Below are 27,636 nucleotides of genomic sequence, written 5' to 3' on the forward strand. Positions count from 1 at the left end.
TGAAAGTTCAGATTCCTTTTGTACAAAACACTTTAATATACAACGTTTTAAAACAATAAACGATTTAAAAACAATATAAATCACACCCATCCATTGAAAGGAGCTCATTGTAAGCAACTTAAAAAAAGTTCCAGTGAATTTAAGCAACGGACGTTTCCTTTCCTAACTCCACTGATTCAGCTTAAAGTCTAAAATCTCACTGAGAAATGGTCAAACATAACGGCCTCTTTGAAATTTTACATTTAATATACATACCTTTCCAGAATAAATTTAAAATATTACAATTTCTACAAACATGATGATAAAAGTATCCAACAGTGATCCGTTTGACTTTTTTTTTTAATACTCATAAGTCATCTTCATCACCTTTGTGAGTCAGGTCACCTTCTGTTGGCAAATTCTGTAAGGCGACCGGTCTTGAGCATTTAAAAAACGGTACCTCTCACAATTCGACAGCTCCCAGCCTCTGGTCCCACGTTTAAAAATAAATAAAAGTCTAATACATTTGGGAACTGCACCGCTGAAGTAAAAAATGGACTTCAATGCCAAATTCATAGCTAGAAAGGTCCAACGGTAGTATCGCTGAGAACTTGTATTGTAATACTTGAACTGTAAAAGACTTAACAATACAAAGGGTTTCTACATAAACCAACGTCCTTGGAGAATTCATGCCTTATATACAGAAAATCCTTTTTTGGCTGCAGAAAGATGTATATTTAACAAAAGTGTTCAATGAAATAAAAGAAGTGCGTCTGTCCGGGGCTCTGCCATGCCTTGGGTCAGTGCTTGCTGTTGGCCTCCTCCTGGGCCACACAGGCACTGCCGTTCTGGGTCTGGGACGATCCGGAACCGAGGCCGTACAGCCTCCCACAGTACTTGGCGTCGTCGATGTTGTCCTCGAAGAACAGCTGCCGGGGGAAGAGAAGGGCACGTGAGCACAGGGAGTTCCCCGCCCGCGCCCCGGGACTCCCCAGCGTGCTGGCGTGGGCTCCAGCTGAGCCGCTGGTTCGACCAGCTGCTCGACTGGGGCCTTTGCAGGGTGTTTTTCCTTCCCCATGTCAAATTCGGGGGTCGTAAATGACTTACGAAGGGCAAGTTGAAAAGACGCGTTTTAGGTTTTGAAAGCAAATATCATGGCAATTTTATTAGGTCAATTAAGGCTGTCCCGGGAGATGAAGATACAGTCCGTCTTCATCAAGGGTTCAATTACATACTGTGAGCTCAGAACCTGCAGAAATGGGGGGTCTCTAGAATCAGGACTGGGGGTCCCTGAGCTCGAATTGTGGTTTGTATGAGGGTAACGCTTAAAGTCACACCTGAAGGAAATGACCTTCATACTTCAAGTCTTCCACTTTTGGAGCTAACAAAACAATTATAAATGTTTTGTTAGCATAATTGCAGCTTGTGTCCTATCACAAGCTGCAAACGTGCAATTATTAATTAAATGGGTATTATTTCACATCCTGTGTTGATCACACTAAAAATACTGTGAACTCAGAAAGTAATTTTCTAAATGATTTCCGTGATAGTTTAGCTGGTCATCGCATTGTGGCAAGCAACATCACGGAGGCAGAAAACATTCACCTTCTTTTGAAATAAACCAAGTGGAGAATTATTAGAAATAATTCATTCCAATATAAAATAGATCACCTGAAATGCACTGGAACATCTAAACTTTTGTACTTCTGAAAACGTAAGCAAACAAATACTACCATTTCTGTGAAGGGTTAACATTTAACATACCAGAAGACACATGAGAAACATCTGGATCAGAAATTACTGATGGCAGAATAAAAAATAAAAAATGAAAGCACTCAGATCAGATTAGGAGTTGTTTTTCACCGATACCTCTTTCATTCGAAAGAAAGCCATTCCAGTGAGCAGAGAGTCCGAGCCAGCTTGGTGCTGCCTTCCGATCCTCTTCAGCTCCAGCTGGTCAGCCACCTCCTGCAGCCCTCCCTGCAAGAGAGGACACACGCCTGAACACCTTCTACTGGACTTGATCTAGTACCCACATGGACAGGATCCATAACACCTTAGTACGAATATCCACAGAAGTGCACAAGATGCATCTCCTATCCTATCGTAAAGGTGACACATACCATCTGAAGAACAGCAGGACACCCTAAACACGTCCTTCAAGGATCTTCAGTGCTTTAATCAATGCTTACAGCTTTGCTGCCTGATTAGACAGAAGTACCGCCGTATGGTAAGTGCACAAGGCACACGTGTGGGTCCATTTCTTCAGCCTAAATAAAACGACTGCAGTTTGCTTGCAGTGGAGCAGAACATCCCACTCCGCGTTAAGAGGAAGGAAGACAGCAAGGCAGAGACCCTTCTAACCCTCTTCTCAAATCCTTCTCCCAACCTAGGTCTTTGTTCAGCCGTTTCGCCACATTAACTACAAACTGCACTTCAGTGTGCGCTTCTAAGGGCCTTCAGCTGTCTCGCGCGGGCACCTCCAGCGGAGCTGAGCGAGGGGCTCCCGACCTTGAGGTTCTTGCAGCTCTTCATGAGGTACTTGACGTCGTAGATGGCAGGGAAGAAGAGGTTCAGGATCTGGAAGAACTCATGCTCCTCCTCTGGCAGCCTGGCGTCGGTGAGGAGCTTCACCAGGTAGCCGAAGTCATACCCGCTGCCAACAGGAAGACCGCAAGAGTGCAAACATTCTCTTCTGAAGACACAGTCAATATTCCACACCAGCCCCTAAAGACAAAATCTACAAAAGCGCCTCAGCTAAATCCTGTGCATTCTTTTATCCTTTGATGCTCGGATAGTGCTGATTTAGCCATGTGCATCACCATGTGCAATCCGGTGTTCAGACAACTACCGCCAGGGCAGTTTCAATAACCTTCCACTCTAAACCTGTATATATTGTATCCAACTAAACAGCAAGACAAACCGGAAACGAGGCACCGGCATTGCCAGTGCTGGATCGTGTCAACGCTGCACAACCCGTTATTCCCTATATCTAAAGCTCCTCTATTAACTCCTTGACAGTAATATACTATCACCTTACTCTCAGGTCTCTTACCTGTGAAAGGAGAGCCACTTGACATTTTCACACAGCACTAAGCCAGATGTCATCAGGAGTTCGGCAAAGTAAAGTGTGTCGATTCCCTCTTCCTCGTGCTTCTTAAACTGAAGCCCCGAGTTCTGCAGAAGATCTATAGAATCCTGAGAGTACATGTCCTCCCTGAAACGGCAAACCAAAGTGACTTTCGCCCACACCATCAAAGCACAGACATCAAACATGCCCACGTCAGCGCAGGAGCGTTATTAAAACCCAGGAGCTGTCGTTGGCAACACAGATCTGTTACAAAGCAATTCAAAAGAGCCCGATAGCTTTCTCGAGATGCCTAAGGATCACGTACCGCCTCCATCTGAAAAGAGCATGGAGAACGTACAACCTGAACTGGGAAAGCAGGACGCAGTTGACTAGTGATCTGGTTTTAAAAGATCTTAAATATGAGAAATTCATCAAACTGCAAAGGTTTTTCTATTATTGAAATAAGATGGTAAATTTGTGGATTTTATCTTCACTGCAGTGCAGCATTATACTGTATTTTGTATATGATGTCTCGTATTTTTTCTACCTCTATTATTTCAAGCAGACCAGAGAAAATTCTTAACAGATGGGTTGATCCGGCATAAACTTTTCAGTGTAAACCGATGAGATGTTTTTTCGGGCAGACACGGCGGTGAAGCAGAGGGTTAGACAGGGCTGCGTAATGAAGAGCGCGGAGGAAGACACGGCCCGCGAGGCCCGGATCACGGCGGCGGCGTTGTCGGCGTCGGCCCGCAGGGGTTCTCACGTACGTGAGGTTGAACTTGAAGTTGAACTGCCAGGTGGTGGTCCCGGGCGGGTAGTCCCCGCTCTCGTTCATGAAGGTGAGGCCCAGCTGGATGATCTTCAGCAGGTCCACGTTGCAGCGCAGCAGCTGGTACTGGTAGTCGACGGTGCTCCTGAACTCGCCGATGGGCCGCACCACCACGCCGGGGAACTCCGTGTCCTGGGGAAGCACAGGCAGAGCACAGCTCACCCTCCCCGCACTCCCGCGTGGGGCAGCCTGCTCCCTCAGCAGGACGGAGGAGGACATGCCCTGCAGCCTCAGGGAGGTGAGGACACCACGCGGGCACCTGCTGCCCGGGCCCACCAACTAAACCAACCCAGCGGACAGTTTCAGAGTGGTCAGTGAGACACGAACTTACCCAGAAGTGTATTTAAAACTGAGAACAAGAGGCACTTTTTTTTTTAACCCAGAAGGTTCAGAGAGTCTGGGACAAGCTACCCCACCACCTGCTTGAAGATGATACTTGGGCTTTTCAAGAAAACAGCAGGGTGAGGCCCCGGGATCAATAATAACGCTACCGAACTGGCCAGTTGGGTCGTACGGCCTCCTCAATGAAATGGCGTCCCACAATGAAACAGACTTAGAACACCCATATTTAACAGGTTCTTCAGGGACTGGGGACAGAGTAACCTATAAACAACCAATACAACTGCAACTAACACCAGCTTTCCGTATGAAGACATGCTTGTCCTGCCTGCTAGCACTTTGTAAATGATGCTGTGAAATTTGAATCTTGTGAGAAAGTTGTCTGGGAGGACAGTCAGACATGGCCAGTTACAATCTGTTACCATCACCAAAGACACACCAACTAATATTTCGCTGGAACCGTTGTCCTTTCTGACAATAATTAACAACGCAGGCTTTTCCCTAAACCCAAACCCAGTAGTTACCATGGCGATGTAGTTGTAACTCTGAATAATTTGTCGGATTTTCCTCATTTCCTCTTCCACATTGCTGGCCCAAACTTCGCAGATAATCTGGCTGGTATCTGCAAGCGCGGCAGGCATGTTGCGCGGTCGGGGAAAATGACTGAAAACTCCCGGGAAACCTCTGAACCACCCAGGAAGACGGGCTCTCAGGCAAACCCTGAAACGCAGAAAGACACAGATAAAACTCGGTGTCGTCGTTCCGTTTGAAGACGAAATCAAACGGCTGCCGTCTGACCATGATACTGGTATTCAATTGGACACTGTTATCAGATACCGATTTTAAAAGAAAGTTATGACCACGTGTGGATTGTTAATTCATTCAAGAACTGCAGGCTTCTAGTTGCAAAATATCTAGGTGCTACATTTTATTGTGGAACACTGCATGTCATTTTACATCCCCCGTATGACAAAGAGACTCGTCAGATATTTTTTTAGAAACGAATAAGCCCACAAACATCAGATCTGCTTTTTTGATCCCAGCGGCTTCAGATACAGGATTTAATAGGACGCAGAAGTACCCGACTCCAGCAGAACTTTTGACATTAAGAACACACGGGTCTACTGATAAGTGACTTGCAGGAAGGAAGGGTGTTTGTAAAGCGATTTAATGTCCTTCTGAACGCAAGAAGATGATGCCATTATGAAAAACAAGCCGCAGAAACAGTCAACGCGCGTTAACCCCCCCGGAAACCAAAACAACCTCGGCTTTCGAGAAAAGCAACCGCAAGGGACTTGATTTTCATCTGGAGTGACGCGTCAACGCTATCACCCATCTGTTTGACGTGGAAATGCTATGTTTAATGCGGACAGAAGCAAGAACGCGTTCTGTTTTTATTCTGCGACGGCTCTCGCGTTACTTCAGGGCCGCGTAACCCCAACCTCAACCTCAACCCCAGCCGGTAGCCATCACGGCTCCGTCCGCTTCCCACAAGAGGCGAAAGGCCCGGCGCTCCTGATCATCTCAGGCGCTTCCGTGAAGTACCTGGTCAGCTCTACTTCGGTAATTCCCTCAGTTTATACTGAAGCTGCCGCTTGATCCTGGTCCCCTTGTCGAAAGCGAGCACGGCGCAGTAGTAGCTCCGCGCAGGCGCAGTAGTAGCTCCGCGCAGGCGCACTGACAGCCCCTCTCACCCCTGACCCGGTTACGATAGTGCGGCGCAGTCACGTGGGAGGGCGGCCTACCCGCTGCTGCAGCGAGAGAAGCGTCTGTATAGGATCCCGGGACCGAGATGTGTACTGATGGAAAAAAGAAACGCAATATTGTCTGCAATGAGAATACTGTAGTTATAGCTTATGTACTTTCACAAAAAGATGTCAATTTGATTCAAGCCCTCTGATCAGCAGTACAGCTTGTGCAGTGAGGCATTGCAACTTGCCAATCACACAAAAGTTTGTTAGGTGCACTTTTACCCAAGGGGATCCAGGTGGAACAATGCCTGATCAGGTCACCTTTAAAAGAGCCTTAATTAAAAGCTTAGGTCACTGCAAGAAAAGGCCACACTTAGTCAGTTTTCTGTGCATTCCGTAATGCCTCGAATGTCACCAGAAGCAAGGGAGAGGGCCATGGGCATGCAGCAGGCAGGCCTGTCCTGTGGCAGCGTTGCCAGACACTATGGGGTAAGCCACTCCACTGTGTCCCGACTGCGGAAGGTTCAGCAGACCAGCAGGACAGATGACTGTCCAAGATCCGGTCGCCCTTGGGTGACCACACCCGAGCAGGACCGACACATCAGACTGGTCCATCTGAGAGATTGTTTCAGATCTGCCACCCGTACTGCTGCTGAAGCTGCCAGCAGACACAATGCCTGCATCAGTGACAGGACAGTGAGGCTCCAGGCTGCTGGCCTTAGAGGAAGATGAGCTGTCAGAGGCCCTCTGCTCACAGACTGTACGTCACCCCGACTGGCTTGGGCCAGACAGAGGCTGCGATGGACTCGTCAGCAGTGGCATCAGGTCCTCCTCACGGATGAGTCACTCTTCAGCCCGTTCCACGCAGTGTGGAGGAGGAGGTGTTGCGTTTCTTTTTTCCATCAGTAAATATTAGGAATTAGTTCGAGGGAGCTGTGTCAGCAGGTGTAGGCTACAAAGGAATGAGTACAGGTTTATTCCAGCTGAAAAGAGAAGAAAAGAAACAACGTTTCGGCTGTGGAGCCTTCTCAACAGCTGAAACACTGACACCTGAAGAAGGAAACAAACTCTCGGGCCTTGACACCCAAGAAGGCTCCACTGCCGAAACGTTGTGTTTCTTCTTTTCAGCAAGGAACAAACCTTTACTTGTTCCTATATTAGGAAATGTTTTGATCCATGAGAGCCCCAGTCCAACATGTTTTGGAGGTAAACATGAAGTCGACAAGATGCTTTGACCTCAGCAAAACAGGTGGTTTGTTAAATTTAGCATTAAGAACAAAACTGAATACTTTTCATTCTCTGGATGGAGAGAAACTCTGATTACAATGAGGGTTCTAATCCTGGAGTCCTTCTTGTTTGACAAAAGGAAGGAAAGGTTTTCTTCTGTATATTGCTAGAGCACTGGTTCCCAGCCAAGACTGTGCTTTTCATTCCGGCTGAACTCTGAATGTCCAGTGCTAATAGATGTCATAACTGATCTGCTCACTTGTTTAGATCTTTATGTTGTTCTTCAGTCAGTCCTGCTATATCAGAAATACCCCACTTCAGGGGCCCTCTGTCAGACACAGATCTTTATAACATCTGAAGTAAATGTAATTGGACACACCCACAGTGGGAATGACCCTGTAATTAGATACACCACAGTGGGAGTGACCCTGTGATCAGACACACCCACAGAGGGAGTGACCCTGTGATCAGACACACCCACAGAGGGAGTGACTCTTAATTGGACACATGGACAGTGGGGGGGGTGAGTTGACCCTGGAATTGGACACACCCACAGAGGGAGTGACCCTGTGATCAGACACACCCACAGAGGGAGTGGCCCTGTGATCAGACACACCCACAGACACGCACATACTCACACCAGGACCAGTTTTCCCAGAATCCAATTAACCCACCACTATGTACCTGGACTGTGGGAGGAAACCAGCATAGTACTATACAAAGGCAGCTCAAACAGCTCAAACAGGATATCTTTTATTGCTTACCAATACAACATGCTCACTGATAACAGCTCAGCCTCATTACAACGCTCTTGTTGAGGGAGGGGCTGTCAAAGTCTAATAGCAGGGTGCTTGGAATATCCCTTCCATTTTATCAATTAAATAGGATTTCATTTTTATCTAACTGGTAACATTTTTACACACTTTTTACCAATTGTCTAATAAAACAATCCTTACTGCTACAATACTGTAATACAGAGCCCTGACAAATTCATGTTAATGTATATAAACATAAATACCGTTACGTAAAAAACGATACTTTTAATATTTTAGTATTTTTTGGTTAGTTGATGGTTAAGTGCAAATGCACAGTACAGTGTATAAGAGGAGAACACTGCATAATTCTAAGAGAAGGAAGAGACAGAATAGTTAAAACCAGCTGTGATATTGTGAACATTAAATACTACGTGCTTTTCATACTGTAGCTTTACTCTAAAAATACACTTCATGTAAGAGAATTGAATTCAATACAATAAAAAAATACAACAGGACTCGTTGGCCTTAACATGTAGCTAGTTCAATACAAGTACAAACACATAACATAAATATATACAGAAGGAGCTACCAGGTTTGGCAATTTACTGTAGCCTTACACAGTGTCTCTCAGTGTCCATCAAGCAGCTCAGGAGTAGCTTTGCTACATTTTTAAAATGCATGTTTCTTGTGGTTTCAGTAAAAATATCTGAATTGCACTGCAGTCATGTTCCCTGTCTGTACCAGCTCATACTTTCCTGTGTGACAAATTTGCCAGCAGCCCCCTCTCTCCTGCTGCAACTGTTTCAATGGGCACTGCAGTCCATACTCACATCTGGATCGTGGGCGCTATACAGAGAACTGAGTCTTAATTTTAATCATGTTTAAATCCCACCAGGAGTCAAGGGGCAATGGTGGTGTATGTAGGATAACTGTACAACGAGGCGCATCATAGCAAAGCTGTACAACTGACTAATGTACACTTCAACGCTTCACAATCTTCACAAAGGACAGTGTTTTGTTACTAAAAAAAAAATGAAAGCACACTCCCAGATGAAACTTTCAAAAATATCACTTAACATTCGATCCTCAGCACTTTTTTTTAGAGAAGTGCTGAAATTATTAATATAGGAGTTAAATTTTTGAAAATAACTAAATGATTTTTAGTTTTCAAATTCACAGGTTTCCTTGGCACACTGCACATGGAACAAACTCTTTTCCTATTTACACTAAGGCTAACGAAATCAAATCTCTTACATTTTAAACAGATTATGCTGTAAAATAGTTGAATTTCAGCAATACTTTAAGTGAGAGGTGCTGATAAAAAGGACCTGCAAAAGAACTGACTAGCAACATTACTGCATTTAACAGCAACCGAATTCTACCTACTTCTAACTCCACAAAAACAAAAATTAGTTTGAATTATGTAAAGGTAAAACCTACACTTTTACCACACTGCATTTCAGATTGTGTCCTCAAGGTGTACTACAACCTACTGTAGTTAAGTAGCTCAGACTCTCTGGCACCACACACACATTACACTCAAGTAATTAATCAGGTGTGCTGCAGTAAATCATTCTGGGTACCTATGATCTGATATTGTGGTTCTGTTCATTCTCACAGGTGTCAGGCATACAGAACAGGTTTCCATCTCGCCAGGTTTATTGACTGTCGGTTTATCTTGAGCAGGATAGCAGAAACGATGGCCGGGTCAGACACACCGCGGCCCACCTCCGGCTTTGGCACAGGTGAGCTCCAAGCGCTGCTCACAGCTGTGCGGAGTTTGTACAGGTCTGGATGTGGGCGATCTCTAATACTGGCAGCAACAGCTGGAAGGCATCCTGGACATAAGACGCACTGTTGGAAGCCTGGGGGAAAATCAGTCACAGACACACTAAATAAACTACACGATCATCGTGGAGCAAAGAGAAAATATTGAAGTTTGTTTTTTTTCTGTACTCGTGATTGTACACTCTTAATTCTTTGTCCAGACAGCAAATGCATTCTTGGTTTTTTTCCTAATTTATTGCAAGATATTTTCGAACTGACAAATCTTTAAAGTTACAATGCCTTTGTAAATTGGGGTCAACGCAACAGCAGTAGCTCGGCTTCTGGTCATATTTTCAATCCAACTGGTAAATATTAAGAATTAAAAAAGACATACTGAAAGATACCAAAATTACCTACCTCTAGAAAGACTCCTGTGATCAATGGATTGAGTACATCACCCTTTTCATTCGACTGGAAAAAAAATAAAACTTGTATATTACTATGGCTGAAATTACAATTTCAGAAATTTTAATTTCTGAGTGTCAAATATCAATGAGTCTCAATATGATCATTATAAAATAAGTATGGGCCTTCTGCTACTTCAAATGCAACAAAGTAAACAGCACGGAATATTAATCCTAATAAAGAAAGAAAGTTGATATGTGCTGATATTTAATTATATAGCATGTTTTATGATACAGTGCTACGTGTCACCCCTTAATCAGACAGTATGTGTAACTCCAGGAATTATATACATCCCACCATCTGGGTATCAAATACAAACTGCATTAAATATACGACCTGTGACCATTATGATACACTGCTAGAATTAAAAAATTGTGATCCGTAGATGTTTTCCCTCTGCACAGAATCTTCCACCACTATTGACAAGAGATAATCTTGCCAGCACTGCAGGACTGAGACTTGCAATGTTTGAAACGCGTTATTCGTTAAGTAACAATACATTTTTTAAAAGATAAAAATTCTGTCAAGAGTAATTTCAAATACAATACTGACTAGCTATCACGGGGGTGACAGTGTGAGTGGGGGCAGAGAGAGGCTGAGGATGAAGAGCTCGTCTAAACACTCCTCGCTCAGATTTTGCAGTTTTCACATTAACTGTGCACTGCCTCTCACTGCCGCGCCGGATACTGTGCTACCTGACACCTGCACTCTAGGAAGAGCAAAGTCCTCTCACCCCAACGGTAGTTAAGCAAGAAGTGAACCTCCTGGAAAGCAAAGATATCTCTTTGCACAAAATCACCGTCATTCTGAAAAAGAAACATCGACACGAAAACACTTCTTCTTAAAGATGCGTGTTTAAAAGCAACGTTTGTCACATTCCGAATGTTTCGCGGTATACGAGGACAACACAAAGCATAAACAGGAGAGGCTAGTTAAAACGGTGCGCTGCCTTACTGAGAGAGAGCGGAGGCCTGGCCCAGCGTCGTCGCCCCCGCGTTCTGACTGTGGAGGATGAGTTCCGCCACCTTATGGAATTGCTCTATGGATCTGGCCGTCAGCTCCGCTAGGCTCGTGATCGCAGATGTGTGGATCTCCTGCGGCGGACAAGCAACAGACCGCTGAGCTCCCGGGACGCAAAAACGTGCGCGGGGAAAAAAAAAACCTGGCCATAGGCAGAACAGACAGTACGACCAATTCTGTGTCTGGATAACTGAAACCTCTCAGGTAAATCAGAAACTGAAATGACTTGCATTAAGTTTTTTTATCGCTTAAACCCTGACTAAGCAATAATGGGAGACAGGGATTGACCATTTATATATACAACATATTGTACGCACAATGTATAACCCCCACACACACACATGCAAAAGTAACTAAACTTTAAACTTCCCAAGCTTTTATTTCTTGACTTGTAGTAGTAACAGACTGTCGTTGTCCAAGTGTTAAAGAGTCACACCTTGCCCTGGCCACAAAGCGTCAGTCTGATCTGATGGAGATCAAGTCTGGAGCTCACGGATTCAAGGAAGTCCTACACTTCTCATACTGTACCTCCACAGAACACCTTGAAATCAGTTCAACTCCACTGGCTTCTGATGCTTCTTTCCCATCTTCCACCTGTGATCCCTCAGCAGGAACATTCAGCTCAGAGATCCGATCACAGGCACTCTTTCTGGCCTGCGGAGACATACCTACCACTTTACTTTCAAGGACAGCAAGATTTTGTCCACTACAGCTGATAAACTCAAACTGCCTTATTTAGCCATGTCATACTGCACATACTGTAAACTGTAAAGCGTAAATGTACAATCACACACAATAAAATATAAAAAGATCATTTAAGCAGTGGTTTTAAGGTTTACCTTTCCTATCAGTCTTTCTTTCCATTTATTTTTAAAAATCGCAGTTTCTTTCCAGTAGATGGCATCAAAATGCTTTTGCTTAAAAATGCTTACAGTCAGCCTGTAACTATTGATACTGTAAATGCTATATATGTTTGGCTCATAAATCACTTTAATTTTGCGTCTTAATAAATTAGATTCTAGATTGCAATTTTGAACAAACCTTTAACACTTTGATTTCACTTGTCTTGTAAGCAATTCATATTTCTGGCACAAAGCCCTGCAGGCAATAACGTGTTTTCATTTAAGAAAATCACCTGAGGTCTACTGCTCAAGCAAACTAAGTGAGCCGTGGCGAGACTGTCATCATTTTCTTTTGACTAACACTCTGGATGGGAGTAATTAATCACACAGCTCACAGAAGTGCAGAAATCATGCAGAACACAACAGTGTATAGTAACTACGCAATTAAAAGTAACATTGTTATGAGATGAGTGGGCTTCATAGGAGTGTTGCTGTATGTGTGGCTGCTGAGAAAGATTAATTTTTAAAATGAAAAATCACCCTTTGCAACAAGTGATGAGTGTGATGCATACATGTAGGTGGATATTTATTTTTGACAGGTGAATATTTGACCTTGGGTAGAATCATGTATTGAATAAAATACCAATATCAAATATTAAACTAATAATAGCCATTAGGTACAGAGAAAACAAGTCTCTGAGGGGCCAGGGTGTCATAGTCCGCCTCCCTTCTGGGAAACATGAGAGTTCAGTTACAAGACTTACTCTGCTGAGCTTGGCTGCTGTTGCTGAAATCTGCAGTTCTGCCAGGACATCTGTTAATTCCTTCACAAACTCTGTGCCATCCTCATCTGAAAACGCACAAACACTCAAACAGGTAATCCCCAGCATCTTGGAACAAAGTAATGCCTTGCAAAGGAAAATTCAAAGTGACCACAGGAGTGTTCAATCTTGTAGGTCTATGGCTCTTCACAAGCCATAGGTATTAATCAATTGCAAGACAGTTATTCTTTAAGAACAGAAGAAATGTTACAGATGAGACATGGACATTTTACCCATATAGATTGTTTGGTTTTCAGGAGCTAATTGATCCAAGGATCTCATCCAGTTGGTTCTTAAAAGAAGCCAGGGCATTAGTTTCCACAACATAGTTGGACTTCCACAATCCTTTAAAAGTAACATGTGTACATTTAATCGCATCTTCCCAAAACATTATGATATTTTGTGTCCTCTCAATAAATCGGAAGAAACCCTCTACATATCTGAACTACACCCTTTTCAGTCATGAAGACACGGCTCTAATGAGTCTCCACAGAGAGCTGGCGAAACACACGGTAACCAGTCTTCTGTGCACACTACCTTTTCTTCCATCCAAGTCCTCGTCATCAAAGTCCACTAATGAAAAGGCCTCTCTGATCTGCTCCAGCTCCTCTTTCATCTTGTGCAGCTCCTGACCAGACATCGAAGCCAGAATGGATTTCACCTGTCACAGAAAACAAGGACATTCCCAAAGTCATAATTATGCAAACTACTGTGATTAAGGAGAAATAGTTTTCCTTTCGTTCTATGGTAAAGGCTTATCACTGCCTGGACAATACCAACGCTGTGTAGCTCTCATGGACCACAAGTACTCATGTCTGACTGAACCAATTACCTTACTAGATTGGTCAAAACCCACATGTGTTCAGTCTTTAAGATTGACGATTAAAGGGTGACGAGACCTGCCGGACTAGGGATCTCCATTACCAGGGTCAGCCCTAAGTTACTCCACTAAACAACTCTAAAGGGACACAGTGATGTCTTGACAGTGTTGTAAGTTGGTTTCTGCCTCCAAAATAAAAATCGATAAACTCCTCATTTACATCAATGAAAAAAAAAACAAGTTAGAAAATTTGTTTGCTGAGAAGCTCCTCCTGTCTTTCACTGCTTGGCTCGACTTCCTGTGCCTGTGCACCTGTGCCAGGACTGTAACCTTTGTTTTGCCACATGCTGCAGCTGTGGTCATCTCCCGTCTCCTCCATGAGCTCTCATTAAGTCTGTCGTCCACTCCATCCTCCAGCGCAGTGTCCTTAAAACATCCTGCTGCTTTCCAGGACCGCCTTCAATATTTCCTCAGTATATCAATTAACCGGAATCTCATTCAAAATTCGTTATGGAGATCCACCTTTAGTTTTCACTGCCTAGATCGTTGCATTTTTGGGAGTTGAAAAGCGGGTTTCAAATGTTTTCAAGAAGCTGTAGAGGAGTTCAGAGTAGATGATGGTCACTGCCCAGGTCTGCTACCCTGACAGCTTTAGCGTCCATCAGCGAGGGTCTGCTTTTCCTGGTGACTAAAAAGTTGGTTTATTTGGTTGAAGGACCTGCCACGTACAGAGGTCAGTGTTGATTTATGATTGTCTTGTGTTGGAATATTGTGTCTCACCACATCTTGTGTAGCTATGCACGCTTCACTGCCTTCATTACTGGAACCCATGTGGTGGTCATGTCCTCAATTACAATCAGGACTGTAGGTCTTAAGATCCATCTTAACAAAACTAAACGCACGAAGCTGAAAACGCAGAACAAAAAAAAAAAAGACCATAGCTATGAGGGAAAACTGGAGAGGATAAGCAAGTTCAGACAGCAAGCGCGTCCGTTTCATCTCTGTAAGTAGCAAAATTAAGAAAGGGTTTTCTGCAACAAGCTGCCAGACAGCAACTAGAAATCTACAATCTTCCGTGCCAAGAACAAATTAAAACTTCACAGATCCAACATCTGCTCATCCCTGTTGTATGCCTCAGAAACATAAAAAATAGAGAGAGAGAGGCAGCTCAGAGGCTTTGACGGAACATGTCTCCAGGATCCCGAGAGACAGCACTGAGCACTGAGCACGACCAGCAGAAGGATTTCCAAATGCACAAATACCAAAAACAAAATGTACAAGACAGCGATGGTTCAGACACATCCACGCCAAAAACACCCATTCAATGGGCACTAAAGTGGAAGGAGAAGGAGGCACAGAACTTGGACACAGGGAGAAGGACAGGTGAAAAGGAAAAGAAACTGACTAATAATTCAGCTTGGTTGCCCAAGACTGAGCTGGAGGGAGGTGTGTCAAAGCCTAATGCTCCAATGGGAGCTAAGAAGATTAATTAAACAAAAAAAAAATGGAAATCCTTTTAAATGAAACAAACGTGAAATGAAAAAAAAAATCAATCATTTAAAATGCGACCGTGAACATAACTTTAAAGGCATCGGACAACAGTGGCGTTCACTGTGATTACCTTGGCTTCGCTCTCTCTGGACAGAATCTCCAGAGCCTCCAGGTGAGACAGTCCTTGGAATTCATCAAACAGCATCCCGTAGTGGGCCTTCCTCACCGTGTCTGCGGACACCTGCTCAGCCGTCTGCTTCTCTTCTCTTTCCTTGGCTTCCCGTAACACCTGCAGCGCACGGGGACACGACAAAGGTCATCGCAAGCGGGAAGAGGCCGGAAGGCTGGTTTGGCCAGCTAACTGGTCCCAGGCCCTCATCCCACTGTTTCTGGATACTGTTTCGGGGTACTCCCACAACCTTTTGGGCAAAGAAGTGCCTTACGTTCTTGGTTTTAAATGCACTTACAAAAGTCAGAAGACATGCTGAGCTGTTAGAAACTCACTTGTGTGTCTCTTCCTTAAACTATTATACTTCACATTGCTTTTTATACCACAATCGTCTCCACTGCTGCCAGGTAGTAGTCCTACAAGACAATATCGTTTTCATTTTTTGTTCCTGATTAGGTGTCAGCAACACAACAAAATCACGGAAGGTCCCACACATTTTATGAGGATGCTAATATATTTTTTTTTCATAAGCAGAGAACGAAAGATAAATCCCACACCTCATCCTTCTGGATCAAGTGGTACAACTTCCTCCCAAAACACCTGTAGAGTCCCCTGGTTTTCAATCCCACCTAAGCCCCTACCTTTCTGACAGATCTGATCACTGGCTATCATCAGGCTACAGATACAAGGAGTCCATTTCATGGGTATAAACTAGTGGGATACATGGTTTCAGTGGAATTTTCACAATCACTTCAAATAAGTCACACAAAGCACACACAAAATGAGCTCACCTGGGATAATGTTGATGTTCTGCTCATCAGGCCTTTAGTTTTCTTAAACCCTGGATCGCCCTCTGCAATCACGTCCATGGTCTTTTTACCAATAAATTCTAAGGCATCCAAACCTCCACTTATCATGGTCTTCCCCTGAGAGATAAAAAAGGAAAGCAAAGTTTTTAATAAATCATTACTTAATGAATTGCTCACTGTGGTTTCAAAAGCATCATCAATGCCGATTCTCTGTAACCCTGGAATATAAAAATAGCGTTGCAGTGCCCCTTTAAGAGTTAATAAAGTTATGTTACTAAAACCATATGGAAGAGACAGTTGTGAACCAAGGTACACAGCACCACCGGGTGTTCTGCACATAGTTCCTCTGAACAAGAAGATGCCATCCTCTCCATCTAGCTTGCTATGGTCATTAGTAGCCAATTGATCTGAGGATCTCATCCACCCATTTCTCAGAAAAACAAACGAGGTATTTGCTTTATCAACATGGCCGGGTGTCTAGTGTAAAGATATCTCCGAAGAAAAGCTCGCCGTTCAGCCCCGGTACTTACAGTGCTCTGAACGACACTGGACAGAGATGAAAACATTCCTATTGCGCCTCCTATTGGGGACGTACTGTCGCTTTCCCTTGATGTGCCGGGATGCTCGCTGCTCGATGAACCTGACGTTAAAGAAAGTTCACAAAAGAAACAGCACTGATTTATATTTTAATAATGTCAGCTACACACAGATTTATCTACAGTATATAATCATATAAGCCGTTTGTTGTTTTTTAACATCTTTGGCAGCTATTCATCATCACATCATTTACAAATAATGTAAATACCGTTACCTTCTTGCCTTTCTTCCTCTTTGATCTGTGTCGACAAGTCTGTGGGGTTCGGTATCCCAAGCGACGACTCTGCTTTCTCAATAACCTGGGAGATACCTTGGCCTTTAGGAAGCCGAATATTTCAGTAAGTACAAAGTTCCCAATAACATGTTAATCGATATACATCACAGGTGGCAGAACACAAGAAATCAAGGCTAGGAGAAGTGAGAAGCCTGGTATAAGTTTACTCTTCAAGCTTGTTGTGCAAATGAAGATACGGTCACAATAAATCACTCATCACCATTTTACCTGAATACTGCAAACTAAAAAACTCAGACACACCTCTATTTGTTTTAAGTTAAAAAGAATCTTTGTCCATCATATCACAACAAGAAATGATGCTGTTTGTAGCCATTAAAGGCTACAATAGTATGGGTATAAAGGATTCCTTTACTCAAAATATATCGCATATGGAAAACGCTCTGTACTCAGAACTGGAAGGTTGCCAGTTCAAATCCAGTAAAAAGTTTTGCCGGAAAAATGGGGGGTAAATGTTTCTTCAGATTTAGAGAAAATAAAATCTGTATCATCAACACACTCAGCAGTAATAAACCGATTAACACGTACATCTTTAGAAGTGACAAGGCACTGAAAGGTGGTCTTCCTTGGTGGGATGTACAATGAGCTGCGATGTTTTAGCTTTAATTGAAGCCACTAACCAGGCTTCTACCGTATAAACTCCCAGCGATATTACGAAAGGTTTGAGGGGACATCACACCAGGCGGAAACTGACTCTTTTCCCAGAGGGAATAAAAGACTAATCCCCTCTCCAGAACTCACCGACAGTGGCCACAGTGGCCGTGGCTGTGGACAGAATGGACTTGCCCCAGCTGCCCCAGTAACCCCAGGCTCCTTGGGGTGCAGGAGCTCCAGACACCTATTAGGGAACATAAAGGCAGATTCTCCAAGGTCACACAAAAGTCCCCATTGAGTCTCGGGATATAGCATTACAAATATATAAAAAAATGCACCCAACAGGATTGTTAAAGTCATGCTCCCTCCCAGTATCATCCAACACCCGGTACAGGCAAGCTGATGTGCTTATGAGCTGTGTTTTACCTGCTGGGAACTCTCATTTGCCTGCTTCTGCTCCGGGTCCTTCGGTTCAGAGGGGAGTTTGCTCTCCGGTCTTTTGCGGGTCACTCGCACCTCTGCCTTCGAGGGGTCCACATCCTCAGGAGCCGGAGAGGGCGGCTGCTGTGCGTCGCTGTTCTCTTGGATCTCGGTCTTCCCTGCAGGATCGCCGGAGCTCTCAGTTTCCGACATCCTAATGCAGGGCTGGGCTGGGCTGTCCTGGTCCAGAAGCGAGTCTGCAGGTTTTCTAGGTTACTTCAAAGCAACAGCACCTAAAATGTTGGGAGGAGCTGTTAACTTGGTTCCGTTAAGACGATAATTGAGCTCGTTAAGAGCTGAGAGTATATAAAAACCTGAAGATACACAGGCCCTCCAGGACCATGAGTGCCCACCCCTGTGCTAAAGCATGACCTGGGCTCACAGATTTCCTAAATAGCTGACAGATGAAAAATATTTCCCTGCACTATACAAAGTCAACAACCAACCGTTTGCACATAAAACACCTGCATATTCTGAAACTGGATTGACAGTAACGCTGACTGCACACACAGCAACTGATCAATACAAGTCAATACAGTGCCACCTCCTGCCCTGTATGGGGCAGAAGCATGGATATGCAACTGTGGACAAGAGCATACTGCCCTGCCCACAGCCCTAAAGCAGATTCCCCACTGAGCCGCACAGCCTTCTCTTACTTGCAACAAATGTTTTCTCTCTGTTGATCCGCTAAGACAATAAAGTCAAGGCAAGCAGAGGAACTGTTAGAGAACGAACAGGCTTTGATAACAGCAACTCCCTGCGTTAATACAGTGCATCACATGTGGAGAAGGTGCTTCGGCATCAAATTACACAGCAGGGATAACGCACTTCAGTACTTCCATCGTGGGCCTTAGGAAGACTTCAAACATCCCACTAAATTCCAGAATCGATCCTTAATTTCTTAATTTCTTAATCAGTCCTGTTGCCGCAGATCGCGTTGATCATTACAGATGAGATCCCGCAAAGACCTGCGATGGAAAAGATGAGCTCAGGCTGACCAGCCCCATGACAGCCCACTGGTGCTCGGTGAGTTCCTTGTCCACAAACTGAGCCACATCAAATGGATGATAATCTCCCTCTCTGCCCATTCTTGTTACATGAGTAATGTAACCCCTAGGCCTCTCTTCCATTGAAAAAAACAACAACAACCACAATCACTGGAAACATCTGTTGAATGCGTCAGTGTGCAATCTGGATACGTGGCTGAGACAGCAGTGTGATGTACGATGCTGCTGGAGGTCAGATTGCACCTCACAAGCACACCCTGAGCCAGAGAGGTGCACAAGCCGGCGGACTTGGACCTGTGACCTTCGGCGCTCAACGTGGAAGTTTGCTGCCTTCCCCCACAACACGAACCACGAACCGTCCACCAGAAACCACGCCTGGATTACTCTTCGCTTGCGGGTCTGTTTACCAGTAGGAAATCACGTATAAACTCGGAATGTATCACTTGAGCATCTATTTTCTGATGGCAGACGTCCCTGTACTTTGTGCGATTTCACTAAATTTGTGCTGCGGTATTTTTTTTTAACCGATAAGCTATGTCGCGGCATTTTAACAATATGCCAGTTGTCAGGTACTGTTAAATTCCGACAACAAGGTTGATGTGATCAGTCAATGACAGCTGGGCTCATACATTCACATAACACACGGTTCTCTTCTGAGCGTCATCCTTTTGCTACACAATTGCAAGCACGCCTTTACATATGGTAAAACAGACACACAAGCTGAATGATGGTGAAGTTCATTCTACATCAGGAGCGTCAATAAGTGCTCAGTGAATGCCCCCTTCCCCATCCTATTCTGACGCACTTTGCTCATTAAAGTGTTTAAATCTCGATCAGACAACAATTCAACCGCCCCCCAGCAGTGGCCCAGAGAAGGTATTGTTTATGTACCTCTGCAGCGTGTTCAGCCGGCCTGGCCACAGTTTCCCCGTCTCTAGTGTCTTTTTGCCACGTCACTGGAGTTTTGAAACGTGCCTCTTTTTTATCTCGTACTTTTTTTTTCTTCTTCACCCTTCGCAGCGACAAGCAGGAAGTGGACGACACGGGCAGTTCCGGTTCCTGTGTGCCGAACCAGGAAGTGCGGGAGCGAGGGTAATGTTTACTGAACACCGTACGTGTCTGTTTACAAAATAAAATCTCTGATATTAATGTTCTGTCTCTATGACTTGTAGTGGTCGAAAATACGCTTTGTTTTAAATAGCAGAAAACGCTCTGGTAGCTTTTTTGCTGAGGCTTGTGTAGATGTTTTTGGCCGTGGTGCTTTGATCGGCTGCGGCGCAGTGTGTGGTGTTGTTATGGTTTTTGTTTTTGCATAAATATCGTGGGAAAACGAGCGTAAACCTAAAAATACCAGTATGTGTAGTTTATTTATAGTGAAGCATTTTTCGTCACCCCGATGTCTTTGAATGTTTCGCTAAACCACGCATTTTGTCTCGCAGGTTTTATCAAAGAAGACCCGCAGCCGCTCAGACCCCAGTTCCCCGGGGATTTCGTTCTGAATTTCTCAGCTGCTTTCCCCTGCATTTTGGATACGTGCGTGGCAGTTGCCCTGCGCCGACAGCCGGATATGTTGCTCGCAAGAAGGGGCCAAGCTGTATTCCTGCTTCTCTACGCGAGCTGTGCCGCCGCGCAGGGGGCGGACGGACCCCAGAGCGACCCGCCGGGGAACAGCTCCCTGATTCCCGCCCACCGCCTGGCTAGCCTGCCCGCCCTCCGGGACATCGTGGTGAAGGAGGGCTCCAGCACTCTCATTGAGTGCAACGTGACGGGGAGCCATGAGGGCATCCAGTGGTACAACTCCAAGGGGCACGTCCTGGACGAGGAGGGCGGAGGTAAATCGATTGCTCGGGAATCCGAGGTCAGGGTCCAGAGGGTTGCTGATCTAACCTTGTCCTGACGCACACACACGGTTCGGGACAAGGTTAGATCACCTCGCTGCTTGACCTAGAAATGCCCGTTCGCTTACCCGTCCCGGCGCGGCAATGGTGGCATGTCCACATTTTTGGGCCTCCGGTCTTCCCAGGGTCTGTTCAACGATTTCCTTCCATGTCGTGCGGAGGAAAATGCTTGCCTGTACCGCTGCGAACAGGCCTCACAGTCCCCGGGGTCATCTCGGATGTTACCAGGGCTTTACAGTGAAGACTAATAGGCCTGCTTTAAAACTGGGGTTGTGCTTTCTTGTTGGAGTTTAGAAACACTCTCAGCGTTCCCTTTCCTTCAGCTTGAGAGGCAGTTCTGACGTTCTGTCCCATCCCCGTGTCCCAGTGACTGTAGTAAGCGCCTACAGCAGAGTGCAGTACAGAGTAGTTCTGCTGTAAGGGTTATCATAATATTGAAGGTGATATTTAAATGGGAAAAAAATGACTTTTTAGGGAATCCAGAAGCTGTATGGTCAGTCCCAAGCAACAGTTCCTTCACTTGACAGTGGCCAGCAAGTGGCATTGTAATAGAAAAGCAAGGTCATGTCGCAGCCAGATTTGAAAGCTGTAAAGTTTGCATGCAACTTATAGTTCTGTTTTTTTTTTTCAGGGGGGAAATGGCTCATTTTGGATAAAGGCATCTTGAACATCACCACTGTGACTTTCGAAGACCGAGGCAGGTACACATGTATAGCATCCGGCCCGTCCGGGACCTCCAACTACACCATCACCCTGCGCGTGGCGTACACGTACAGCGGCCTGGGCCTGTACTACGTCATCGTGTGCCTGGTGGCCTTCACCATCATCATGGTCCTCAACATCACCCGCCTCTGCATGGTCAGCAGCCACCTGCGCAAGACGGAGAAGGCCATCAACGAGTTCTTCAGGACGGAGGGGGCAGAGAAGCTGCAGAAGGCCTTCGAGATCGCCAAGCGCATTCCCATCATCACCTCCGCCAAGACTCTGGAGCTGGCCAAAGTCACCCAGTTCAAGACGATGGAGTTCGCCAGGCACATCGAGGAGCTGGCGCGGAGTGTCCCCCTGCCTCCCCTGATCCTGAACTGCAGGGCGTTCGTGGAGGAGATGTTCGAGGCTGTTCACCTCGAGGACCCGGGCCAGCCCAGGAAGGCGGGCAAAGAATGCCAAGCCATCGACCGATGCCCAGACGGGTGCCAGGACAGGGTCTACAGCATCGAGTCGGCGGTTCAACATGGTGGCGCGCAGGAAGCACTCCTCGGGGAAGAGGCCGTGCAGGAGCGGAGCCGGGAAGTGCAGGTGTCCATCCACAAGGAATCCAGCGCCGGGGCCCAGAGCGAAGGCCTGAGAGAGAACGAGGAAGAATCGTCTCCCTCCGCGCTGGAGGCGAGCGCCTCTAAATGCGTCGTTTATGAAAGCCACATCTAACGAGGATGTGACTGCAGGTCTCGCAGGCTGCAGTCTTTCGGGTGTTGTGTGTGCTTTAGACCCACGAAGGCATTGTCAGTGCAGGCTGTAAGATCATTCCAGGGTGGAGAGAAGACTTGCCACAGCTCCAGGCAGAGGTGAAAACAAAACCCCAAGTGCTCCTGTGTTTTGTAGGGTTGCACCAGTTCACTACTGATCCCCAGATCAGGATCTCCTGTCTTGGACAGGTCTGTCCAGGACCTTATTTTCCCAGCGCATGCCTTCACAGAAAGGAGACCATCTTGAAAGTAAGATGGAATTGGCTCAATTAAAATGTTAAAAGCATAGACCTCTTTAAAACAGAGTTAAGGCCCTTGGACTGGAGCTGTTTCCCTGGAGCTTACATCAAGATATAGATTTATAAAAATACATTTGGTGCACATAATTGGTGGGACTAACTGGGTATATTCATTGCTGTTGGGTACAGAGGAACTCTTCATTACTCAAAAAAAAAATCCTTGGAGTGTAGTGGTAGTTTTGTGTTTTGTAAATCATTTCCTATTTGTTAGTGTTTCCCAGGTGATTGAAGCAGTGCTGGAATGCTGTGCTGCATTTCCTTCAAGAGAGGCTGGTGCTTTCACAATGACCAGCTACTGTTCGCTTCGGGCTGCCAGTGAAACGGCATGCAGGGGCCTGCCGGGCGGCTCAGCCGGTACAGGTACTCGCCCGGGAGCAGGTGGGGCTCTGTGACCACGGGTTCAAGCCAGGGTCTCGTCACTGGCAAAATATGCATGGAACTTCCCCAAGCGAGGATGAACGACGGGTGCTGGTTGTGGGTGGGACGAGCCACTCAAAGAGTGACTCCCAAGCGCCGCTGTCGGTGGGGGACGCGGCCCTCCTCCAATCGGCACTCGCGCTGCGATATTGGGCGGTGCTGCCCGGGGCGTGTTCAAAGGCCCGCGCCTCCAAGGTGGGAGGGTCTAGCAGGAGCAGCAGCCCGCCCTCGTTCTCCCCCCGTGCGCCGCGGTGGTGCAGCCTGGGGCTCAGGCGCCACACAAAAAAATCCGTTCTCTGCTCCGAGGGGAGTGGGTAGAGCTAAAATCGTCATACGGAAGCTAAAGAAAAAAATCAAACATAAACACCACCCGCTTCTTTTCCTACTGTTGGTTTTACTGTTGCTTCCTGGGACTAAAGTCCTAAGAACTGAAGAGAAGCAAAACTGTCTGAGGGGGGCAAGCGCAGCTCTTCCCGTTTCTCCCCACTGTGTGTCAGATCTGCTCTCCGTTTCCCGGGCCAGGCCTTAGGAATGGTTCTGAGCGCGGTGCTGCACGTCGCTGGAGAGGCACACGGGCTCCGGGAGCGCACCCTGCAGTCGGGAAAACTGTGCTTCTTGATCGCTCAGAAATAGAAGCCTGGAATGTCATGAGGAGAACAGGAAGGCATTCCCTCCCAGAAGGAAGTGATGTCTTTAGCATTAAACACTCGGAGCTGGACTATTAGGCCGTGATTAGGGGTTGTCCTAGACTTTACGTAAAATAGCGTTGTGTAGGCCAGCATCAGTGCTAATCAGGGCTTATGTTCTATGATGTGGTGCTCTGTAGTCCTTAAAGTGCACTATGGCTGCCCCGTAAGAAAAAGTGTATTTAGCTTACTTGATAATGCTTTCAGCATGTTGTTATACCTCGTCTTTGTTGTTTCTTCAAGGTCTCAAGTGTGAATTCATTATTTATTGTGAAGGACCAGCAGTGCATAAAGCAGCAAAATTGTGATAGGTTTACACATTGATTTTCCTTTATGTAACTCTCCATTAGGTAACCTTTTGTTGTTTTGTATACAAGGAAGAGATGATGATATGAAGAAGCTTAATATTCAGCAATAACATTTTCAGGAAAGCTGTAGGATTTTTTTTGTTCTAAGTCTTTGAGTGTGGTTTAGCTCATAATGTAGTTAACGAGCTCAATTGCAGTGCTGCTCTCGTCCCAGCAGGTGGAAACCTTGTACAAAAACCTTGTATTTGCGGTGCCATTTGTTGAGCTGAAAGAGACAACTATTATTCTTTCTCATGGTTGTAAAAATAAAACATCCTGGTTTGACATGTACAGAAGCTTATCCAAAGAGCTTTCTAAAAATGGGAACTTGTCAGTATATTACCTTTTTTATAGCTGGGATGGATGTTAAGTATTGTAATTGCTTGCATCTGTATGGCACTTTGACAGTTTTCTGTGGAAGAGATAATTCATACAGCACTTTCAGACCCAGAGGATACCAGTGTGCATTACGAACAAAAGAGCACCCACATAAGTGACATACAGCAGGTCAGGAGGAGAACAGAAACCGCTTCAGTTAGTGAACCTCAGGTGGACAGTCCTTTGTTAATCCCCTTGTGCTTCATGAGATTTTTAAGGCCTCCGTTGAACATCTCTGTTTTTTTATAGACAAATGCATTGCTGCATTTTCACAGTATTTTGTGATTGATTAGGGGTAGTCGTATTTTTCGATAATGAGCATTAATTTTGTTTAACTTTTTTTGGTAAATTTTTAAGGAAGCCATTATGGTAAAGGCAGTTGGATCACTTAGTTTTTGTTTGTTTTACTGAAGGATAACTATATTAGGGCATTAAGGAATATCTGATTTGTTTCTGTCCAGGGAATAGATTAAAAATGTTATATTTAATCCAGATCCACGTATGTCCTCACTTCACCGAATGGTCTTAATGCTGTTCCAGCATTTGTGTGGTTTACCATCTCCAAAAGCTGTAGAATCTCTCCCTGAATGTCCCATTAAAAAAAATGAAGTGTGTAATGTTTAATAACCTTTTTTCCCAGGAATCCATTTTCTCTCTGCAAGTTCTGCAGAAACTGAGAACAATATCTGTTTGTCATTCAAAGAGGGCCTCTGTATTTGTTTTCTCTCATCAGTGTATTTTGCCTCACTTAACCAGTGCTGGAGGGGGGAAAAAAAGATCCTTTAAAGTTTTTTAGCACTTACAGACTCTTCTCTTTGTATCTGTGATTCTTGCCTTATCTGCGGCTTTGAAGTAATTATACGACCCGTTTGCAAAATATTGGCGAATGACTTTGAAACAACTGCAGTGTTAGAGATTGCATTTTTTTTTTTCAGATTTAACATAAAATGCAGGGGAAATCATTTGATGCGCTGTGATTTTGTTACTCTGAATTATTATTATGTTTTCAAAGAAAGGGCCCACTGTGCCATGGCAAATTTGTGGTTGCCATAGAAACACTGTTGCTCGGTCACTATTCTGTTCCTGATGCGCTGTAATTGTTACTAATGTTCTAATAATCATGGTGCCATACCTGACGTAAAAGTGAAGCACTCTAGCTTGTTCTGAAAGCGCTCAGGTTTGTTGTTATGCGGACTGAATTGTCCTGTTGTCGTGGTCATGAACTCATAGTATATTAGCAACAGCACTGAGGCTCACTGACCCCATCCTGCAGAATGTTGCCAGTTTACGTTTGTTCTGCATGGGAGCTGAAATTCTGTTAGGAGGTTTAATTCAGTGACATTATACTATAATTACCATATAAAGGGTTTGCATTACAAATGCTAAATCCCATACTTCAACAGTGTGCCTCAGATGACTTTGCAAGAGTCAGTGTGACTCAAAGAGCAGACTTCTCTCTGCACTCTTTCAGGTCAGGCGTTGTGTGGCTATAATAATGGAACATGGGTTGTGAAAGTAAACCACAAGTTTGGAAGCTATTTACCAGCATGCTTTTAGGCTTTTTAAATGCTTTGGGTAAAGCAGGATATAATGTGAATGTGCAGTGGAACAAGAATGTGGCCCAATTTGTAACTTGTGTTTTACCATTAATTCCTTTCGCACGAATCAGTTTGAGTGAAGGAGTGCCTAGGACCTTTTGACACGCACTGAAATCCCCGAGATCTGCAGTCGAGTTATTTTTAATCACTATGCAGCTCTGGCCTGGAAAGACGCGCCCCTCATTGTTGATCCTGCACGAACACACGCGTCCTTGCTTGCATTTGTGTTCGGCGATAAACAAATTGAGTCTCTGAAAGCACTGCCATGTTCCAGATTACAGACTTTTTTCAGATTTAAAAAATAAAATGCAAGGGAAATCCTTCGATTTTAGGTTTTTGTTATTAAATGGGTTCTTCTGGATTATAACACAGTTTGGATAAGTAAAAGCTCCTTATTTGGTTAAAAAGCATCATATGACTATCTGTGTAGAGTGTGAAATAGAGTATATATACAAGACTATATTCTTACTTAAAAAAAGATAGCCTAGAGCTGCTAATGCTTTCAGAATTAAGCAGTTCCCAACACTGTGCAATGGACTTTGGGTAAGGTCATACATTATACAGATATTGAACGGGTTATGAGGGTTTAGAAGAGAGTCCCTCCTTGAAACACTATGGAATATTCATCTAAATGTTTTATCCAAGAGCTCTATATTTCTTACTTTTCTTCACTCCTGTGTAGTGGTATATTATTTAGTGTATCCATATTGCCAAACTCTGTTTTCCAGGGAAATATGTGAATAGCAACTTAACATGTGCAGCCTTTTTGTTGTCTGTGTAGGGAAGTGATCGTCTGCTGTTATTGTAACTACTTAGTGTGTTTATTGTTCTGAACCTTGGTGCTGTGTACTGTAAGCGTAATGTTCACTTGAATGTCCTTCAGGGTCTTCTTCAATAAAACCTGAATATTTTTGGAACCAAGAAAACGTATTTGCATGATTCGCGTAACGCTAAAATACAGGACTTTGAGAAAGGGCTTCATGTGGTGGTCGTTTGTAAAACTTTTGTTTTCTTGGACATTTAGTTTGGAAGGCCTTTCTTCTCACATAAATACTTTTTTGATGGGCACTCCATACACTTTTTGCCAGCAGTGATCGGAGATTCTGCATTTCTGTAACTAGCAGTTCTTCTGCGCAGCCCTTTACTCTGGATATTAATCTGGCAGATTTTCGATGGCCTGTGGGTTACTGCTGTGTTTGGGAGGAGCTTCCACCAGCAAAAGAATTCCCGGGGGCTACACATCTGGGGAATGCGGCAGCCACACCCAGGCAGGAACAGAGGATCCCTCGTGACAAATCGTCAGTAAAGTTTGCAGAGATCAGAGATCCACCAGCGCTCAGCGTTGCTCTCCGTTTGAGCGTTCCGATTCCCGCTGGAATGGGTGAGAAGTTTCCTTGAGTGGAAGTCTGAGGAGGGGCAGAAACTTCTCTCTCTTAGCTATTCCACTTGACATGCAGGGAAATACAGCTCAGGGACCAGAACG

The 27,636-nt window shown here is 44.9% G+C and overlaps 3 protein-coding genes across 8 annotated transcripts; 1 reads left to right on the plus strand and 2 right to left on the minus strand.

Moving 5' to 3' along the window:
- Positions 1-12: 12 nt before the first annotated feature.
- cnot8 (CCR4-NOT transcription complex, subunit 8) lies at positions 13-5,898 on the minus strand. 2 transcript variants are annotated; one of them, XM_006631945.3, is made up of 7 exons: positions 5,766-5,898; positions 4,745-4,940; positions 3,820-4,013; positions 3,035-3,196; positions 2,491-2,635; positions 1,849-1,959; positions 13-908 (listed from the first exon to the last, which is right to left on the minus strand). In XM_006631945.3, the coding sequence occupies exons 2-7, from the start codon at positions 4,859-4,861 to the stop codon at positions 780-782; spliced, it is 858 nt and encodes a 285-aa protein (XP_006632008.1). In that variant the 5' UTR covers positions 4,862-4,940; positions 5,766-5,898; the 3' UTR covers positions 13-779. The 2 variants fall into 2 exon arrangements, with proteins under 2 accessions (XP_006632008.1, XP_015205124.1); XM_015349638.2 differs by lacking the exon at positions 5,766-5,898 and adding an exon at positions 5,484-5,635.
- Positions 5,899-7,871: 1,973 nt separating this feature from the next.
- fam114a2 (family with sequence similarity 114 member A2) lies at positions 7,872-20,064 on the minus strand. 3 transcript variants are annotated; one of them, XM_015349831.2, is made up of 14 exons: positions 19,959-20,064; positions 18,007-18,293; positions 17,728-17,824; positions 16,909-17,010; positions 16,628-16,737; positions 16,080-16,214; positions 15,250-15,408; positions 13,346-13,469; positions 12,752-12,837; positions 11,674-11,799; positions 11,080-11,219; positions 10,859-10,931; positions 10,078-10,131; positions 7,872-9,758 (listed from the first exon to the last, which is right to left on the minus strand). In XM_015349831.2, exons 2-14 carry the CDS (start codon positions 18,211-18,213, stop codon positions 9,657-9,659), a joined length of 1,515 nt encoding a protein of 504 aa, XP_015205317.2. In that variant the 5' UTR covers positions 18,214-18,293; positions 19,959-20,064; the 3' UTR covers positions 7,872-9,656. The 3 variants fall into 3 exon arrangements, with proteins under 3 accessions (XP_015205317.2, XP_015205319.2, XP_015205318.2); XM_015349833.2 differs by lacking the exon at positions 19,959-20,064 and adding an exon at positions 19,029-19,155; XM_015349832.2 differs by lacking the exon at positions 19,959-20,064 and adding an exon at positions 18,717-18,996.
- On the plus strand, positions 19,260-27,079 carry LOC102689529 (microfibril associated protein 3). Of its 3 annotated transcripts, XM_015349836.2 has the most exons (4): positions 19,260-19,464; positions 20,088-20,159; positions 20,507-20,899; positions 21,597-27,079. In XM_015349836.2, the coding sequence occupies exons 3-4, from the start codon at positions 20,635-20,637 to the stop codon at positions 22,388-22,390; spliced, it is 1,059 nt and encodes a 352-aa protein (XP_015205322.2). In that variant the 5' UTR covers positions 19,260-19,464; positions 20,088-20,159; positions 20,507-20,634; the 3' UTR covers positions 22,391-27,079. The 3 variants fall into 3 exon arrangements, with proteins under 3 accessions (XP_015205322.2, XP_015205323.2, XP_015205320.2); XM_015349837.2 differs by lacking the exon at positions 19,260-19,464 and having other exon boundaries at positions 20,084-20,159; XM_015349834.2 differs by lacking the exon at positions 19,260-19,464 and having other exon boundaries at positions 20,097-20,178.
- Positions 27,080-27,636: the final 557 nt, after the last annotated feature.

This window comes from Lepisosteus oculatus, chromosome 11 (assembly GCF_040954835.1).
Source record: "Lepisosteus oculatus isolate fLepOcu1 chromosome 11, fLepOcu1.hap2, whole genome shotgun sequence".
In the NCBI taxonomy this organism is placed as follows: Eukaryota; Metazoa; Chordata; class Actinopteri; order Semionotiformes; family Lepisosteidae; genus Lepisosteus; species Lepisosteus oculatus.